Below are 19,219 nucleotides of genomic sequence, written 5' to 3'. Positions count from 1 at the left end.
AAGCCCAAATCTTGAAAGCGAATGCCTGCTACCCAGATAAGTTAGGCATAGACAATTCTGAGGCCAGTGGACTTAGCCAACTGAACTCTTATTGACTCTACTAGACCTAAATAGATAGTGTCCCTTAAATTAATAAAAAATTTTAGAAGAATTTGATATAACCTATGGTGAACACTGGGTAATTACCTATCTCGCCCAAATATTTTTAAAAGCATTTGAGTAATAATTGTCCCCACAGATTTCTAAGTATCTCAATCATGCTGACTAATCAATGGTTGTCAACATGAACTCACTTGTTTCCTTTCTCTGTATTTAATGCACACATTAGTTTGTGATTCTTATTATAAATAAGAACATTAATAAAAGCAACTTGAAGTATGAAAAATAAGAACAGTTAAAAATATTTCATTGTTATGAAAGGTGAAATTCCTAATTTTCTCATACTTGAAAAAATGTACAAATGCAAAAATATTGTATTTATCTTCTCAAATCTGTCCTTGGCATGAAATCCATTGTCTTTGCTGCTAAGTCACTGGTAATGCAAAATATCAATAGATCAGCCCAAGAGTAGTGCAAAGCCAGAAACAGAAATCACGGAAACTTTGCAAGGGTGTCTGCCAAGGGAAAGCAAAAGCAGAAAACTGAAACCCTTTAAGGAGAAGAAGCCACAAGGACCAGCAGCAATATGTAAACCCAGCCCCAATGGAGAAGCCAGGCACAGCCAGGTACTGGGGGCTCAGTACCAAATATGACCCCACCAGAGGTTGCACAAACCGAGAAGAGCAAAGACCCAGCCAGGAGTGGATGCTTCATTCTTCCATGAGAGTCTTGGTACATGTAACATGTGAAACAAAAAGACTAAACCAAAACAAAATTTTATTGAGCAACTACTGAATTACCTAACTCTAGTAAGAGAATTAGAGGACTAAAACCAACAAATACCTCAGACTCGTGTTTGTCCTCACACCATCCTACTCTCTCCCATTGATGAAATTTTAAAACCTTAATCTCTTATTTAACAAATATTTCTTAAGCTCCTCCTGTATGCCAGGGACCATGCTATAAACGAAAAAATACAACAATGAACTGGACATAGTCTCTTGCTTTCTAGGTTGTTACAGTTTAATGGAAGATAATTCTTTCTTTGATTCCAAATTTGTAATTTCTGAGCTGAAGAAAACCTAATTTTAATGAAGATTTCATTCCTCTAAGTCTCTTATGCTGCATGGTTTTGTGCACTTTCTTAGGCAATCTAAGAGATAGGTGGTTTTCATTAGTCCACTTGTATGATTCAACAGTGTATTTATTTCTTAACTGTTTTTCTCAACAGAATCAACATATACCTGGAGATTTTGAAATTACACATTTTCTCTATGTCTCCAAAAACATGCCTATTATTTAGTAATCTTTGTTTCAAAGTTTTAAAAATATAGAAAAGGATAACAACAATAATGAATGGTCCATGTGTCCATGTTCCCATTATATAGAACTGATCATTACTAATATACTGACAAATTTGCTTGGAGTTTTCTTGTTTTGTTAAATCATTTATTTTGGAGAAAAAAATATAAATATTTATTATAAAGAATGAGACAGAAGTAAAACTATAAAGGTTAAAAACTTTTAAAATCATTTCAAACTTAATTCATAAGTAATCCTTATTAATATTAGGTGACCATAATGGAAACAGTGATGGCCAGGAATTTTCCAAATTCGACAGCACAAACCATAGATTCAAAAGCTGAGAGAACCTCAAGCAAAAAAAAAAAAAAAAACAAAAACAAACAAACAACAAAAAAAATATATATATATATATATAAAATATATATAAAAATATATACATATACATATACACACACCTATGCATGTTATAGTCAGACTCTTAAAATTTTAAATATGAAATCATGAGGGCAGCTTGGAGAATTGAAGGGAACATTTTATAAAAGAAAATAATGATAAAATTAACACTATTCTCATAGTGTTAACACTATTCTCATAGAAACTCTGGAAACCAAAAGATAATGGAATGATATCTTTCAAGTCCCCCAATAAACAAAAACCAGAACCTGTTAATCTAGAATTCCGTATCCAGTGACAATATTTCTCTAAAATGAAGGTGGAATAAAGATATTTTCATGCAGACAAAAGCTGAAAAACTGTATTTCTGACAAATCTGAACTACAAGAAATGCTAAGAATTTATTCAGGCTGAAGGAAAAGAAAAATGATATAAGAAAAATCCAATTCTATAGAAAGGAATGAAAAACACAAGAGTGAGCCAATAAGGCATTATATATAAAGGGACATTTTAAAAAAAAATCTTACATTATACATCTCCATGTGATTAGGCCTCCTTAAAAACCATTGACTGTTTTTAAAGTAAAACTAATAATACTAAGTGAACATCATTCCATTCATCTTTCTAGGCATACTAAATATGATTGGATGCCTAAATATAAATAAATTTTAAATATGTAACTATATTATGTTTGCTATAATATATAAAATGTAATTTCAGTTTACTTAAATTTGCCACAAGAAAAACTAAAATGGAAGAGAAATAATTGTTAAATTTCAAAGAAATGCTCTACATCACAAAAGCTGTTATTACCACAGGAGAGATAAAAGGTCTCTCTTAAATTAAGAAATTATAAATAAATTAAAGGAATGCAATTACTGGTTTTTATCAGATAGGTATTTCAGTTTAATAGTATCAATTGACTACTTTCTAAAAAAGATGATAAAGTCATCAATACTAAGACCTCCTCCCATTTCCACTCTTCCCAACTTCAGGTTGTGTGGGGGTTTTTTTGTTGTTGTTGTTGTTTGTTTTATATTATGTTTTTTTACATTACCTAGACATTTAACATATATGTTTGACCTTGTAACCATAATTCTCAGAACTTTTTTCAATTTTGGCTCTGTATCTAAATGCGTAGTTACAGGTCCTTTTACATGGTCCTTTTGCTATCTTCATCACTGAATTCTATTATTTCCTCTCTATGGGAAATTCATATCCTTATTAGTTTTATTATCATGTAGTTTGGGGTTTTTACCCCCCAAGATGATTCATGGATGCTGATTTGCCAGCATGTTTTTTTTTAATTTTTTTTTTTTTTATGTTTGATAATTTCAATTGCTATATTGGCTGGGTATAATATTCTTTGACCACTTTTCCCTCAGAACTTAATAGATATGAGTATTGCTCTATTATCTTTTAACACCAAAAGTTGATTTAAAACAGTATGAAGCTATCCTAAAATTTACCATTTATTAAGAGTGGGGTATTAAAGAACCTATATTCAAAATTTCCCTGCTGCATAGTATTACACTTGCAAGCCTTGATTCAGTTATTTTTGTATTTTTCAGGAAACATTTCCTAGATTAACCTTTCTAATCTTTTTATTTATCTTCAGTTACATTAGTTGGATTCCCTGTTTCAAGGATTGCAATTACCAATCCTTGAGTATTTTTCTTACCTATTAGCTTCTTTAATTCTTTTAATCTCCCTGTGTTTTTCATCTTAATTTGCTGGAATTTTATATTAGCCAGGTATCTCCCTTTATTTTCATTCTGAGTCATGATATTCCTCATCCATAGTCAGTTCCAACTGCTGATAGCACAGTTGTTCATCAACAGTCTTGACATAGTGTGGGATATGTGGGGTCTGAAAGACAAATCCTTCATTGCCTATAGATCTCTAGCTTTTTATTCCTCAAATATTAATATGCTGGCACCACTATAAAATTTAATATCTAGACTGATTCAATTCTTTGTGTTTTAATGGTAGGCTAGGCATTATCACCTGCAAATTTTTATCATATATCATTGGTCAAAACTCTGCCAGGATCTAAAATAAATACTAGAAACAGGCCATATGGAGTCAATGTGTCAGGTTGCTCAACACATTTAGCTCAGGGTTGCTGAGAGGTCTTGCTATATGGATGTGTTAACGCACATTGGTGGAGGATGCAGTGTGAAGTCTGTCACACTAGCAAATTGGATGTGAACACAGAATAGCATTCAGAATGAAGGAAAAATAAATCATGAACTCATGATTCACTTTATTTAGAGACAAATAATATTAAAGGAATGGCCCAAGGCAGCTGTTAAATTATTTCCGTTAATTCATTTGATATTTTAACCACTTTTCTGTAACCTGAGGAATTACAGTATGGGAGAGGCAGGGACAAAGAGGATTGCTGACTAAGACATCTTGCTTGCTGTTATAGTTTGAATACCTGGGTTTTATTCTCTTCTGAGATCTTGTTATAAGTCCTACAAAGCTTTAACTTCTCCTAGTTGAGGGGTGTTTCTTAGTTCTCAGAGGGGACACTCGGATTATAAATGGGTTCTCCAAATCATTGTAAAGCCCTGAGACTTTACTTCCTTCAGAGACAGGCAGTTTAATCAGCTTCTCATCGGCCACCACTACTTGGTTAAACTTGTCAAATGGCAATGTTAATACTTTCTCACCTCATATGGAACTGATGGAAATTATTGAGATAATCAGCCAAAATCTCCTGTACTTATTTTGCTCCTTGATGATATTGAAAACATTTATTAACTCCTCTAGACCACAGTGCTCTCATTTGTGTCTCACTGAATGTTTGGTAATAAGTTTAAATTCCTGAATTAAAAGAAACACAAAATTGGCCATAGTGGGTATGGTCAATCCAGGTCCAATCTAAGTAAAGACTTTTGAAAGCATTTTTCATTATTTTGGTAGGTAGGAGATCCAACTAAATAATCAAAACACCAATGCTCAGAAAGAACTCCCTTCTCTGTAAGGCTTCACTAGATAAAGAATAAGAACAGATGGATTATATATGTGCTGATTCTGAAACAGTTAACCTGTTATTTTGTAGGATATTGTCTTTGTGAGCAACTTGAGAGAAGGAGCCAAATGTTTTATCCTTTCATCTCAGTGCCTGGCAGTGCACACAGTGGGTAGTCAGCATATTGGATTGAATAATTGAGATTCTAGAGTCTCTCTTAAAATTCTTTTACAGACCAGTGTACAACGAGAGCCTGACATTTAATATTCAGTGTTTGGAATATGGAGTTGTTTTTACTCTGAGGTCAGAAACCTCCACAGTTGAGTACTTTGGATAATGAAGGTCCTTTTCTAAATTTGCCCTGCCTGGGCTGGACACAGGCGACTGTCATACAATCTGCATTTAAACATTCTTTTCTTTCCATTTTAACATTGTTTATATTTCCTGGGACACATCTAAAAGATTCAAAGTATTTACTGTATATGTAAATAGTCTTTTAAGAAAAAAAAACATGCAGTTTTCACATGCAAGTTATTTTCAGCAGTCAGTTCCTTTCCTGAAGCACAAAAGTCTAGATATAAAAACATACAAGAGAGAATGTGCTGTTTTAACAAATGGGTCCTTAGAGATGGATTTTAAAGCCTGGTTTTTGTTTCTGATCTAGCTTTTACCCTATCACTTTGTAACACTTAGAGAAATCCTCAAATAAATCAGTGACATTCCCACAATTTTTAAGGCTGACAGTTTTAATTTTTTTCCTGTTTTGTCTGTTGCTGTGGCCAATGTAATTAGGTCATACTCATGTGAAAAATTACTTGTACGAGAAAAAATTTGGATGTGTATGTGTGTTTTCAGGAAGATTTGTTTCTGCTAATGTTCACATCATTTACACATGAAAATAATTCACTTACCCTACATAATTTGGAATATTAATGTCGTTTCCAAAAAACAAAATGACCCGAATTGAAAAGGAAATAAATGTTTGTTATTAAATTTATGCATGGTTAGAGTAATTACATTTAAAAATATTTTTAGCAGATAAACCACTGATTTTAAAACATGTTTGTTAATTATGTGGACTGGATGACAACTCAAGAAGGGGTCATTCCAGCAGAAAGAGAGAAAGGCCTAATTTGTAACAGTATTCCAGAAATGGCAACAGAGATCAAATGCTAGCAACCTACTTTCATACTGTCCTCTAATTTCATTTTATGTTAAAAGTTGGTTGTGATTCTTATGCTTTGTATATTTTATAGTAGACTTTTTCCTATTTATACCAGCAGATAAAAGTTTCAAGCTCACAAGTATATTATTTATTTTATTGCTTCTACACTCCTAGAAATGTTAGGAACCATGGGAGAACGCAAACTACACAGTATAAAGATACTTGTGTTTTATGAAAAATCTTTAACTCCTTCTTTAAGGTTCTTCTTAAGTTGAGTGTCTTGTGTTCATTTTTGTTGATTAATTTAAGAATTTTAGTAACTCGGGAAATTTTTATTTGCTTCCAAATTTAAATACCAGGATTAACAGACACAAGAGGCATAATTTAACATATTTTATTGGCTGTAAAGGTCAAAATTAACAAGCTTTATAGAAGCACCATTAGACATATACAGTAGGTCCCTTGTAGAAATCATGAAGGAAAGCAGTGTAGGCACTGTTAGGAACACAAATACAAAAGTGAGTTGCTATCTGTTATGGAAGCGGAGCAATTGTCAAGATTTTGACTAGATTGCAAAAGAATTTAAAGGGCCAGCAGAGCTTTAAGAATGCACAAGATAGTTTTATTGTTCTTATGTAATATTTACTGGGAAGCAAGGCATGCTAAATATTAAGCAATCCACAGAATTCCTCTGTGTCCCTACCCAGTGATTTTATTTCCAAATGAGATAAGTAGGTGAGATACATAAACAAAATTAGAAGGCTTAATTAGTGCTGCCCATCCAGAAGCCAACAAGGTGGTTTTAGACCTTTAGTACCTCACTTGAATCATTGCTAAGAAAAAAAAAAAAGAGAGAGAATAAGTGAGATCTGGTAAAAACACAGTAATTTTCTAGAAGGCAAGAGGATTCGCTTTCTAAAACAATGTACACAGCTAATCAGATAAGCTTCTTCAATTCTGTTTTTGTGTATTAGTAGGGCTACATTTCAGTTACTTATGTTTTAACCAAGAAAAAAATGACTTGTTAGTGAGAGGGTAGTTTTCCCAAATGACATGATAGAACATTTTCATGACATTCAGAAATTTACAGTGGCCTCTTGCTAGAATTCTAACATGTTCTGTAATTCCCAGCTTTGGGTAGAATTTCAAGAACACCTATAGAAAGCTGGTGTGCTTACAATGATGTTTATGCTTCAGCTATGTAGCACGACTTCCTTTAACATGTTAGTGTTCTTTTCTTTTTCAGGGACTTTATGTTTTTGTGGTCTATTTCATTCTACACAACCAGACGTGTTGCCCCATGAAGGCCAGTTACACAGTGGAAATGAATGGGCACCCAGGACCCAGTACAGCCTTCTTCACACCCGGGAGCGGAATGCCTACTGCCGGAGGGGAAATCAGCAAGTCCACCCAGAATCTTATCAGTGCTATGGAGGAGGTGCCTGCCCTTGCTCTGTCTCTGTCTCTGTCTCCGTCTCTGTCTCCATCTCTGTCTCTGTCTGTCTCTCTTCCATATAAGGTCTTTCTGCCTCATTAAGAGTACAAGTTAAGCGGTGCTACGTGACTTCTAAGTCCTTTTCCTACTGACGTCCTCTGACCTATGGTATTTGAGTTGCTTACTGTGGTAGTATGCCTGTTATTGCATTCATTTTCTTCCCTGCCCTGTGACCTCTACTAACCAGCAGTTTGTATGGGAAATCAGACAGAGTATACTTTGTCATCTCTTTCTTCAAAATCTTCTGCATTTCACATGACAGTGACTGAATCTACTTCAGGAATGGTTTTTTTCCCTAAAACCATTGTTTAGCTTTTCTTACTACTGTTCTTCCTAAAAATACTTATACCACTCTCTTCCTTCACCCATTGCCACTCACTCCTTCAATCCCAGCAAACATTCAGTGAACGGAAAATAAGCCGAAAGTCTTTTTAATTTAAATACCATAAAACATTTTAGAACAAAGCTTGGAAGAGTGCTTCAACAGCACTACTAGGAAGTCTATCGAGGCTATCCTCTGTAAAATCTACCTCCCATTGCTTTCTGCATTCTGTCCATATCATATTGGTTTCCTGTGTCTAAATCACATTATCACCAACCTGTCAGTAATGCCACCATAGCACTGGGACCATTGCTCAGGTTTTAAAACATACCAGAAGATGTTTATTCAGGAAGAGGTCGTATGCAGGTCCCTGACAATTTCTACAGCACCCAAGATGTGCTTGTCTACCATTCCTTACATAGCTTATTCTACCCTCTCTGTATTAAATAGCCAAGGGGGACCGTACTTGTGTTTGCATCCTGAAAAATGTCAGAAAATCAAAGTGTATCAGTATGAAAAGGAAATAGCTTATAGGTACATATGTAGATAGATAGGTAAGTAGGTTGGTAGGTAGATAATCTACCTGCTCAGTGATATTTTTTTCTCTTCCAGGTTAATATAGAAAGTAATTTTATTCATGTCAGATTAACATTAAGATAAGTGATCAAAATCAAGTGCTTGTACACTTGATTAAAAATTGGGATATGTCTTTAGTACCCATAAATGTTTAGAAATCTAGTACCATTTCTATATCCCAAAAGTTCTTAAAACTGAATTATTTTCATATCGAGTTAATAATAATGGAAACAGAATTTTTTAGGATCGGCAGTTCAGGAGTGAATCTCAAAAAAAGAAATTGTTTTTGTCTTTCTTATAGGTCTCTCAATTTATCATTTGCATGGATCTGAACTATTCAATGCAATAGCCATTAGCAATGTGTGGCAATTTAAGTTTCAATTAAAATTAAATAACATTAAAAATTCCATTCATCAGTCACCCTGGCCACATTCAAGTGCTCAATAGCCTCAGGTGTCTGACACCTACCATAATGGAAAATATAGATGTGAAATATTTGTATGAGCACAGAAAGTTGTATTGAACAGTGCTGGTCTAGATGTTCAACTTTTTAGTGAAATTTTTTAAGGTTTGTCTTCTCTCTCAAGTTTATTTCTACAATCGTCAGGTCACTTCTCAGTTGAAGCATCCCTGCAAGTGGCTCAGGAAACCTTATATTGGGAGGCAGCAGCTGTGACAGTTCAATTCCTGGGCCTGGGCCACTACTTGAATGTTCATTTGGGGTGTTGCACAGTGGCATACCCTAAAGTGTGCTCTACATTCCTCAGAGGCTTAGAATTGGCCTTGATCCAGCTATCAATGAGAGCCTGTCAGAGGCATTCTAGAAAGCCATGCAGAGAAGGGAAAGTATTAGGAAAGGAAGGATTAAGAGGTTGTTTACCAGTAACCCAGAGGGAAGTGAATATATTTCATTATTTCAGGATAGAACTATCTTTTTAATCATTTAATTTTTAAACAGGAAGAGTTTAGAATGCTGTCAGAGGAACTTCTCCCGCCCTCCCATTCAGTATGTCCTTATAGACAGCTGTATTTAAAATTCCATGTTGTATCTTAGATTAAATATTAGCAGGGTTCTTCTCCAGTTCTTAGATTTTTAACAATTATCTTTGCATACATCCTACCAAAAAATAAAATGTATTGATTGGGTTAAAAAGTAACTTCCTTTCCCCACACATGATACCATAAAATCTACAAGTAATTCTAATGGAGCAATCATTCAGAATCATCAGATTAGATTGTCTCATGGTGAAACATAACTTCTCTAAGGAACAAAGGCACAACTAAAGGTCTGAATTCTAAATAATCCACGAGCCTTTCACTTGTTCTGTATAATGAGATGCAGAGATAAATTGTTTGTACAGATTTCAAAGTTCATACTATGGTTTCCTTTTCTCCCCACCCCAACCCAAAAAGGTACCCCCTGAGTGGGAGAGAGGATCCTTCCAACAAGCCAGTCAGGCCAGTCCTGACTTAAAGCCAAGTCCACAAAATGGCGCCACATTCCCTTCCTCTGGAGGTTATGGCCAGGGGTCACTAATAGCTGATGAAGAGTCCCAGGAGTTTGATGACTTGATATTTGCATTAAAAACTGGTATGTATGAACCCACAAACTACATTAGAAATAGGCACTATTGCTATGCTACACTTCATATCTTCTTCCCATGAAGTTGCAGAAGTAGAATCAGTCACCCTCAGTACATCTTGATTCTCATGACCCATCCTAATCCCAGCCTAACTCTAGGATATTTTGTTCTTGGCACCAAATATAACACAACCTAAAAATAATTTTCAATTTGCTTTTAGGAAAAAGGCATACTCTAACTAAATGTAAATATCTGTCCTGGAATCTTTCTAGCACACCAGGATATTATTTAGACAAATTCAGTGTCATAAGACAATCCGGAAGGGATTTCACTAAGAGTTTTGCCTCTGATCTGCCAAAGAGACCTTCTTAATGGAGTATCTTTAAGCAGAAAGTTTCAAAGGCAAACATAATGAGCCTTGTGCAGTTCTATAGTTTTCAAAGAGCCATCACATATAGTATTTCCTTGGCTCTTCCTATAAGTTCAACCCCATTTAACCTGTTACGAATGAATAGTTGTTTTCAAATCAAATATGCAGTTTTTTTCTTTTTTTTTTCTTCCTTGGAAAAATGTTGAACTGTCACTGTTATAAAAATTTCAGTGAACTTTTTATTTTTAGATGTACAACCAAGCAAGAAGATATGTCCATGTTCAGATGAACCTATTGAAATTGAAATAATTATTCAAAAAGACTATATATATATCCCTATTTCACAAAAGTACTCTGCACTTGGTAAACCTTTTGTAGATATTGTTGGAGAATGAATGAGTGAATGAATATGAAACTTAGAGTTTGCTTGGAGGAATAAACATTCACACAAACATGACGTAAGGAAGAGTAAAATAAGTAGTGGAAAGAGTTAGTAATTTCCTTGAGGAGATCAAGGATTTTTTTTCAAAGCCCTCTCAGTTGTTTCTTGAAAACTGTGTAGGTTTTAAATAGGCAAAGAATGGAGGAAGGGCATTGCAGACTGAGCGAACAGAATTAGCCAAAGCCCAGGGGTTAAGGGTGTATGGCCTTCTTGGGGAGAGCACACACTGCTGTAGGGCTGAGCTGGAGGCTCAGTGGACCTACCCACTGAGAGAAAAGCCTGAAACGTAGTTTACCTGTATTGTTAAAAATTTGTTGTAGTTCCCCAACTGGGTCTCAGGGAACACCCTCCTTGAGATATTCATAGAAGTCCTAAACAGGACTATTCCCTGACTGAGTATATTTGGGAAACTATATTCAGATTTGGACATATTGATCAGTAGGCCTGATGGCTCTTAAATATTTAGGTTTGAAGCATCTTAAGCAAAGAGTCACTATTCACATTTGCATCTTAGCCCTGGCTTAAAGAAACCCATTTCACTCAATTTAACCTGGCATTTCCAGAACACATTTAGTGATGGATTCATTTGGGGGAGCAGAACACTTACAGATATTTTGCATGTTAAAATGCTCTTCAGATGCTGTATTAGGGCATGGGATTTTTATAGAAACTTCTGAGCCATGAAGATTTTTTGAGGAGAGGAATGGCATGTTCCTACTGGTTTTTGAGGCAAAATAACTCTTACGAAAGTATGAAGAATAAATTCAGAAGCAAAACCAGAAAGGCTGGGATAAGAGGTTAGTACAATTGTCCAAGGGAATAAGGTTCAGGCCTCAGATTTGGGGAGTGGACATAAAAAAAAAAAAAAAAAAAAAAAGATGAACACAGAAGGAACACTGAGGGAACACTGAGAGAACAGTTGGCAAGGGCTCATGCTTCTCACCAGGTGAGTAAGGAATTGTATAAAGGACATTTGTTGATGTATTTTTGTTTGCAAGGGAAAACTGATGAGTTCATATTTGTACACACTGATCATTAGGCCTGATGGCTCTTAAATATTCAAGTTTGAAGGCTCTTAGGCGAGGGATCGGGGTTGGAGGTATTGATTTGAAATACATCAGTGCAGAGATTATATTTGAAGCTATGTGGATGAGTAAATTTGATCTGGGGGAGTGGAAGGAAAGAGAAGAATAGAAAACATGTGAGGAAGGGAGGGGTGAGGGAGGAAGAGAATGCTAGAGAAAGGAAGGGAAACAAGACAACCTAGATAATATCTACATTTAAAAAGTGAATAGAAGAGGGTCCCAGGGAGGAAATCGTAGCCTGGTGAGAAAGAGAACTAAAAAGAGAAGAGAGTTTCACAAAGGAGGGAATGAACAACTGCATAAAATGCTCATTAGCATTAGGACTAAAAAAGGGGCTTTCAGGTTACAAATGATTCTCAGGGAAGATTATGTTCCCAGCTCTGCAAAGTGGTAGTTGCGGATGTTATGACACTGGACAATGAATTCTTGCAGCATAATTAAATTAGACATGGGTCCTATATATATAACAAGTACTAAAAGCATTCAGTTCAGGAATGTGTGGAATGACTTCCTTATAGATTGAGTTTAGTATTCTTTAGAGTTCACTAAACTCATTAGGAAATAAATACCTAAAAAAAACCAAAATAACAGTCTCTAACATTGGTTCGCTCTATTATTTTTAGATAAAATACTATAATAATCAAGCACCATCCCCTCGACACTTTCTATTAGAGAATATGGTCAAACCAGAGGAGCAAGCCACATGCCATTCCATCCACAGCAGAATTTACAGTTGACACATAGGCAAGATTTGGCCCAACAGGATGTTTTGTTTGACCCATGTTTGACTTTAACATTTTTTGAGCCAAAATTTAAAAATTTGGAGATACCCATAAAAATCTAGACTTTCTTTCTTTCTTTCTTTCTTTCTTTCTTTCTTTCTTTCTTTCTTTCTTTCTTTCTTTCTTTCTTTCTTTCTTTCTTTCTCTCTCTCTCTCTCTCTCTCTCTCTCTCTCTCTCTCTCTCTCTCTCTCTCTCTCTCTCTCTTTCTTTCTTTTCTTTCTTTTTCAATCTAGCAACAGAGTGCTTAAAATCTAGCACAACACTGCTTGATTGGAGTTGAGTAATGGCTGCCTCTTTACGGAGCTTTTTGGTGTGTCCAGTGCTCACCAGACCTGTGTTACTGGTTTATGCTAGCTTCCCTGTCCTCATGACATTTGAATTTACAAACCTTGATCTATCTCAGGTCCACCTTAGCTATGGGCGTCTCTAAGTGAAGTCGATCTTCTAAGTCTTCTTCGTTTGAACCCCTAAATATCTTTGGAAAGCTATGTAATCCTTTGGATATGTTTCAATAAAACATTTTCATCCTAAGTTTAAACATAGTATCAAATAATAATGTAATTCCCACTGTATTGTACATTTTAATTTTTAAAATAAAAATTTTACAATATACTTTTAAACTCATTCAAAGGACTCTAAATTCCATAGCAATTAAATACCACTGTTATTCATTTCATTTTAAAAGTACATTTAAAAGATACCACATAATTTTATCTTCCACCACAGAATTTTATCTTAATGTATTTTATGCTTGAAATTCATTTCATCTTCACCCACTCATAGTTCTCTCCAACAAAACATGTATGTAAATTTAAACTTAAATATTTTCTGTGACCATAAGACTACAAAGTGTCAAAAATTCCTTTTATACTAAATCATCATTACAATTACTATTAGTCTACAGTTGAATAAATTGACATTGATAACAAAACAGTAAATGTTTTGGTAAATAATTATCAAAAGTGAAAAAATGAATCTCATCAGAAGAGTGCATATGGAAATTAAAATCTGGGAATATACTGTATTTCTTAAAGCTATCTTTCCCACATCACCTGTACCCTTTGATATGGCTTCGTGTACCACACGTTAAAGGAATCCCAGTTTGGAGCTCCTGCTTCAAGTGACTTATAAAAAACTCCAGAGCCACTGACCTGAAGCATTGCATAGCATTAGATTATGAGGTGGGCAGCCAGCTCCCAGATTTACCACTGACTTTAGCTACATCACTTAACCAGACCTTCTCATCTGTCATAACTGGGCTAGCAAACTCCTGTTTTCCTTTCTACCTCAAAAATCCTATGCTGAGGAGATTTCTTATTCTCAATGATTTCTACAGTACACCTGAGAATTTTCCCCTTGAGAGTATATATAACTTCCAGCCACAGACTTCTCTGTGTTCCAGCCTTTCTGGCAGGCGTCCAACCACCTCTTAGATCTACAGGTGACCTTAGGGAACACTGGAAATTTAAGACAAAAATGGGCCTTTGGCCTTCAACAGCCCTTCTTCTTCACATTCTTTCTTAGCTTTAGAATCATTCATAATAAAGCATTCTGTAAACACAAGTGGAAGGTAAAAGCATTTTCTGTGTTTTTTATATTTTAATAGAAAATTCTTAAGGACCACCTTCAAGGTGAAAAAGAAAATCCTTAATTGTGGGACTTGAAGCATGGGTTAGAGCAAGGTGGGAAGAGATTTGTTTGTCCTTTCTGAATTATAACACCTATACAACACTTTTTTCCTATGTGCTTTCCTTTCTCTAAGTCTTCCACGAAAATATATGTCAGAGAGTATATAACAACCAGAGCAGAAGTTAGTAAGTCACAAATAAGCAGGTCACAAGAGTAGCAAGTATGATCCACCTAAGCACAAATTCCATACAGAATAAGGAAAAGTTGACCAGATAAACAGAGTTAGTTCTGGGTCAAGGTTTATTTTCCATAAGACTAGGATATATCTCAATAACCCTGGATGGGTATGAAATGGATGGACGGGTGGGTGGATGGATGGATGGATGAATGGATGGATGGATGGATTTTAGGGAGGGGGGGTGACTAGCCTTTTAATTACTCATACCCTAGACCCTTTTAATTACTCATAGATCTCTAAGAGGGAAAGCCCATGTAGCCAGTTTCTGAATTGGAAAACATCATCACTTTTTTACAAGCATTTACAAATGTGTCAGCAGCCTCGAAGTTTCTGTTTAACAGTTACAATTGAATTCCGAAATGATCAACACAATATTTTTGAGGCCAGTGTGCTAGTGCACATTTTTTGCATATTTCAAAATAGAAACAAAGGCAAATGTATTGAAATAGTGACACTCAATAGCCAGATTATGGAGTGTCTTAAAAGCCACTGCAGAGGGTTCCAGACTTGATACTGTTGGCCATAGGGACTGTTTGTTGTTGAAAAGGAAGGGGCAGTGAAATGCAAAATAGATCAGAGGAACAGAGTGGACAATAAGGATGGAAGGGACATTTTCAAGAGCTAGGATGTGGAGCATAGTTTATTAATACATACAACAAACATTTGCTGAACACCCACAGTGTGCTTGGCACTGTCCTATGAGCTAGGAATACAAAGATACAAAGGACATAATCCAATGGGGGAGTCAGAAGTTTTAAAAGAGAATCATCAGGTTTTCATGGGTAGCAGAGGTGATACCTGAGCTGATAGAGGAAGAGTGGAGGCAACCAGATTAAGGAATTGGAGAACGAGAAGAGAATCCCAGGTGGTGCCACCATAATAACATGGTGTGAAAAGGGAGTAGCCATCAGCTCGGGTGAGACACTAGGCTAGAGAGTAGGCAGGGGTTCAGGTGGATCTTGTAGGCCTTGAAGCAAGGCTGAAGACAGGGCCTCCAACGTCAGACAGCAGGAAATACAAGAGAAAGCACACCTCTGGAAAGAGCAGATCAGAAGATGGGAAGTGTCACAAGTACAATGTCACCAAAGCAAAGAGAGGAAGTGGGTTTCAACAACAGCCTTTAACAGAAAGCAAGTGGGAAGAACAGATACTCAAAAGAGAGAAGGTTTGACTAGAAGAAGGTCATTAATGGGTTCCTGCTTCCATCCCACATAGTTTAAGACAAAGTTAATTCACCATCTTTCCATAGCTACCAACTCTGCAGAAGCCTTTCCTACATCTGAGAGAAAGAGAAGTCTCACCTCCCCAGCAACTGGTTTTTCACTTTCCTTCTCGTTTAGTCTTGTGTTCAGGAAATTCAAATGAGCAGCGTGCACTGTGACCACATCCCCATTCTGCGCGTGTGCGTGTGTGTAAGAGAGAGAGAGAGAGAGGGAGCATGAGAGTTTGTGTTCCCTTGTACATTAGAGAAGAAAAGAATAGGTGTTATTCTATTACAGTGTTAAATGTTGTGAATTATTCTGAGCTGTGAAAAAAGTAGTGAATAGTGGACTTCCTCTAAACAGAAATTCTGGGTCCTCTCTGTATTAACAGAAGGCTTTTTGGTATTCTTGTGTGGAACTGTTTTGGCACAGTGTTGCGTAATTATTTTTATCTTGGGATCAGATCTGAGTCATTCAGTGCTGGAGTCTTCCAGGCGCTGATACGACACCAGGTGTTGTCAGTGCACGTCTTTCTTCTTGGATCACGGCTCACACGGAGTCTTCACTGAAGGGCCTCCTAGATTCAGTACCTGTTGGAGTTTACTCATATATGTTTTCTAACAGCAAATCCTACCCCCCTGCTGAAAATGATAATAAATTGCCTGAATGTCTTTATTTTTATAATCCTCAAATTGAGAAATGCTGTTCTTGGGAGTAAGTTACATCTGTCAACCATGTGGAAACAGAAACAAAGATTGAGAACCCAAACTTGTGTCTTTAGAAATTAATTTTTACTTATAAAAACTACCAGAAGGAATTTAAAGCATACTTTTATAATTCTAAGGTATTAATAATACTTATTCTAAATATTTTTTTTACTAATTTGATAGAAATATACATGTGTTGACTTAATATAACTTGACCGTTAATTCGCTGCACTAAAAGTTGGGTGTTTTTGTGTTTGTTTTTTCTCTTGCAGGTGCTGGTCTCAGTGTCAGTGATAATGAATCTGGTCAAGGCAGCCAGGAGGGAGGTACCTTGACTGATTCCCAGATTGTTGAACTCAGGAGGATACCTATCGCTGACACCCATCTCTAGCACCTCAGTAACCATTAGAATGAGGATACGTTCATATTTGTATTGGCTTGTGCTAAAACTCTCTAAGTACATGCAGCTGTATAATAGGAAACTGAATCGTACTGGATGATTAAGAAGTGATTGTTGTGTTGGAATATAACTCACTTATCCTTGTGCACCCTGAAAATTCACTACTATAATGAAAGACTGGATCGATTTATGTCAGATAGTAGGATGTATATATTCCAAGAATATTAGTTGTTTTTTTTAATCATCCTACATGGCTAACATTGTTTAATAGAAGTAGTAACAATCAATAAACACAGTAGAATCAATTTGGTATCACCTGGACTCATTATTTGTGAGGAAATGTGCATGAGCAAAAAAGGAAACTCCATGTTTACATGATGTCAAGCACCCTGTTTCTTCTAGCGTTGATACAGGTGATCCAAATTCAAGACTTCACAGCATCTAAAAGACTTTCATTCCTAAAAACCATAAAATTTATTGCCTGTTGATGGGAGTACTGCAGTTTGCATAGTCTTTCATCGAAAGTATGTATTTCTGCTCATTATAAAATTAGGGAACTGAACATTTTCCAAAATGAATGTTCTGTTCCCAGTTAAAAATAACTCCAGCAAGCATTTTAGCACAGCTAAGAAGAGGATCATTCAAATAGTACAGTTTGTTTGGGAGAAATATTTTTTGGATTTTTCAGTCTTTCTTTGTCTTGGAATGAGAAATCAGAAAGTCTGTCCCAGAACAAACACTATTGTGTTTGTGATGATTTCACTGACTATGGTTCCAGAAAAATCATTAGGAACAGAACAAGTTTGTCCTAAGGAAGCTTTTATGACCTTTTATTTTGGAATTGTTAAATATTTTTGAGAAAATCATTATCATCTCAAGAAAAAAAATTTTTTTTAATTATCTAAGTGAAAATTTTTGATCTGTTAATTATTTCCCTTAAAGCCATAATGAAAATATCTAAGTGCTCTATCACTGCTGCTAAGCTGGCTTTATTTTTTATAAAACCTGAGTGGCATTATTTATCTTGACAAATTATAAAATGATTCCTCTCTTCTTCCTGTTGGTCTTCCCTCAGTCTCATCTCCTGATTGTCATTGTAAGTATAAAATAAAAGCTGCATAACAAAATCAAACAGCATAAAAAACAAATACTGCATCATTTGTAGAGTTATAATCTTTAGGAGCTTTACAAATGGTAGTAATAAGATTGAATTTACCTTAAGTGACAAGTTATTTGTCTCTTTTCACCTACAACATTGCACCATAGTCTGTTTTATTTTAATAAGCCCCAAATTGAGAAATGCTGTTCTTGGGAGTAAGTTATATCTGTCAACCATGTGGAAACAGAAAAAAAAAAAAAAAGATTGAGAACCCAAACTTGTGTCTTTAGAATTAAAGGGTAGAAGCAATTGATGAAATTGGTTATAATATATAAAATTTAAGATGAAAATTTAGAAATTAGTAAGCATTCTAAAATTGTTAATTGGTTTTAATGAATTTGGGATTTAGGTAGTGATTACAGAAATGCGAGATTTCATCATGTGGAATACATGAGTCACAATCACTGTAACATTTTTTGCAGATAACTAGATGTCTAATTCTCTAACGAAAGCAATTGCCAATAGCTATTTTCGTTTCTACACATTGTCAAAATCTGGGAGAATCTGGCCAAAAACATGACCAATCCGGGACTCCTCTCTTACTTCAGGTTACTGGGTTTCCATTGCTGTCCAAATGGCCATCTGATAAGGAATCAAAAGGACCACCTGCCACTGTTCAGCATGATTCTTTTAAATATTGGAAGGAAAAAACAAGATTTCTAAAGGCACAGTGCTAAAACAAATAAGCTTCATATTCCAACAGCAGCAATATTTTGCCATCCTGTTTCCTCCCAATGTAGATTAAAAATGGACATCTGCCAGGGAAGCATAGTACTTTGGAGAAAGAAGCAAATCAAATAAAATTCTTAAAAATGAAAACTAAAGGCTAGGACTATAACACTTCAGCTATGGTCTTTTTCTTTCAGATTTGATTCCCTTTTTCTCCGTGATATTTTTTTAAACAGCTTTATTAAGATATAATTCACATTCCATACAACTCGCCTATTTAAAGTGTGCAATTAAAAAAATGTTTGGTATATTACATTATTGAGTTTTTTAAATTGTGGTGAAATATATGTAATAAAATTTGCCATTCTAACCATTTTTACATATAATTTTTAAATTCAGTGGCATTGATTACATTCACAGTGTGCAACTATCACCTCTATTTCCCAAACTTTTTCATCACCCCAAATAGAAACTCTGTATTCCCCATCTCTATAAGATTTTCTTTCCTCTGACAAAAGGCACCTAATATTTCTCTGGGCAATGTCTCTGCTTCTGTATTTTTGTTGTTTTTAATTTGTTTTTGTTTCAGGTTTTTTCCAACTTTTATTTTTTAGGAT

At 35.3% G+C, this 19,219-nt stretch overlaps 1 protein-coding gene across 1 annotated transcript in view; it reads left to right on the top strand.

Moving 5' to 3' along the window:
* The window catches only part of ADGRV1 (adhesion G protein-coupled receptor V1), a 503,044-nt gene extending 484,075 nt beyond the window's left edge, over positions 1 to 18,969 (top strand). The window contains exons 89-91 of the mRNA XM_081054450.1: positions 7,189 to 7,380; positions 9,749 to 9,926; positions 16,647 to 18,969. Of these exons, the coding sequence (XP_080910576.1) occupies positions 7,189 to 7,380; positions 9,749 to 9,926; positions 16,647 to 16,765 (489 nt within the window). The 3' untranslated portion in view covers positions 16,766 to 18,969. The remainder of the gene's footprint in view (positions 1 to 7,188; positions 7,381 to 9,748; positions 9,927 to 16,646) is intronic.
* The last annotated feature ends 250 nt before the right edge of the window (positions 18,970 to 19,219 follow it).

The sequence above is a fragment of the Rhinolophus hipposideros genome (genome assembly GCF_964194185.1).
Source record: "Rhinolophus hipposideros genome assembly, chromosome: 7".
Taxonomy (NCBI): domain Eukaryota; kingdom Metazoa; phylum Chordata; class Mammalia; order Chiroptera; family Rhinolophidae; genus Rhinolophus; species Rhinolophus hipposideros.
The sequence above is the reverse complement of the archived record's forward strand: the minus strand, read 5'-3'. Positions and strand labels throughout refer to the sequence as shown.